Source organism: Habropoda laboriosa, unplaced genomic scaffold (genome assembly GCF_001263275.1).
Source record: "Habropoda laboriosa isolate 0110345459 unplaced genomic scaffold, ASM126327v1 scaffold16, whole genome shotgun sequence".
Classification (NCBI taxonomy): domain Eukaryota; kingdom Metazoa; phylum Arthropoda; class Insecta; order Hymenoptera; family Apidae; genus Habropoda; species Habropoda laboriosa.
In genome coordinates, this window is record NW_017100130.1 from 670,078 (window position 1) to 670,858 (window position 781).

At 38.8% G+C, this 781-nt stretch overlaps 1 protein-coding gene across 1 annotated transcript in view; it reads right to left on the reverse strand.

Annotated features, from left to right (window-relative positions):
• Positions 1–208: 208 nt before the first annotated feature.
• Positions 209–781, reverse strand: part of LOC108573023 (soluble guanylate cyclase 88E) — a 70,511-nt gene continuing 69,938 nt past the window's right edge. The window contains exon 12 of the mRNA XM_017935416.1: positions 209–615. Coding sequence (XP_017790905.1) covers positions 209–615 — 407 coding nt within the window. The remainder of the gene's footprint in view (positions 616–781) is intronic.

The window sequence follows — 781 nt, forward strand, 5'->3', positions numbered from 1 at the left end:
ATGTTCAAAAGAGACTATGAGTAAAGCAGGCTTTGTCTTCTCGAACGTTCAAAGATCGTTCCAAGGATATTGGTGTATAATTAATCAAAAGTGGTGGAGCTACTCGAAACCAAAGCTGTGACTTCGATCACGCTCAACGAACACTGTCGAAAAACGAAGTGATCTCGTCGAGAAGGCAAACAGATCGATAAATTTTCGAATTCCTCTATTAAGCAATACTACATGTGTTATTCTGATTGCGAGCTTTGCCACTTTTCGTCATAGTGAAGCCAGGACAACACTGATCCTGTTGTGTCAACGACTGCGAATTGCTGATGTCGTTGTGAAACGTTGAGTAATATTCTTTGCCTTTCTCGCAATGGTCGTTCTTGTCTCGCTTCATGGTGTTCAAATTAACCAACGAGGCTTTCTCCTCGTGGTATTCTTCCGATGAAGAGCTAGAATTCGCGTTCACGTTCACTTCCGGTTTTAGGTGTATGCCGGCTGAGCGATTCTCCGCACGAGGCGATAGACTGTCTCTATGCTGTCTTAAGTGTTCCTCTGTGTCGCTTAAGAGGGAGCTGAACATCTCCGAGTTTCTAGTGATCACTGCCCCCATTGAGTTCGATCTGCATTCTACAAATGTTTTTAAGGAAAGGTGTAAATTACAACGTACTAATTGATTAATGCTCGCTAAATAAAAATATTAAGTATTTATATTCATTTTTTAGTAATAATATTAAATTCTGAGCTTTTAAATTATGTCTCTTTTACTTAATAATTTATTTAAGAGTTAATTAAA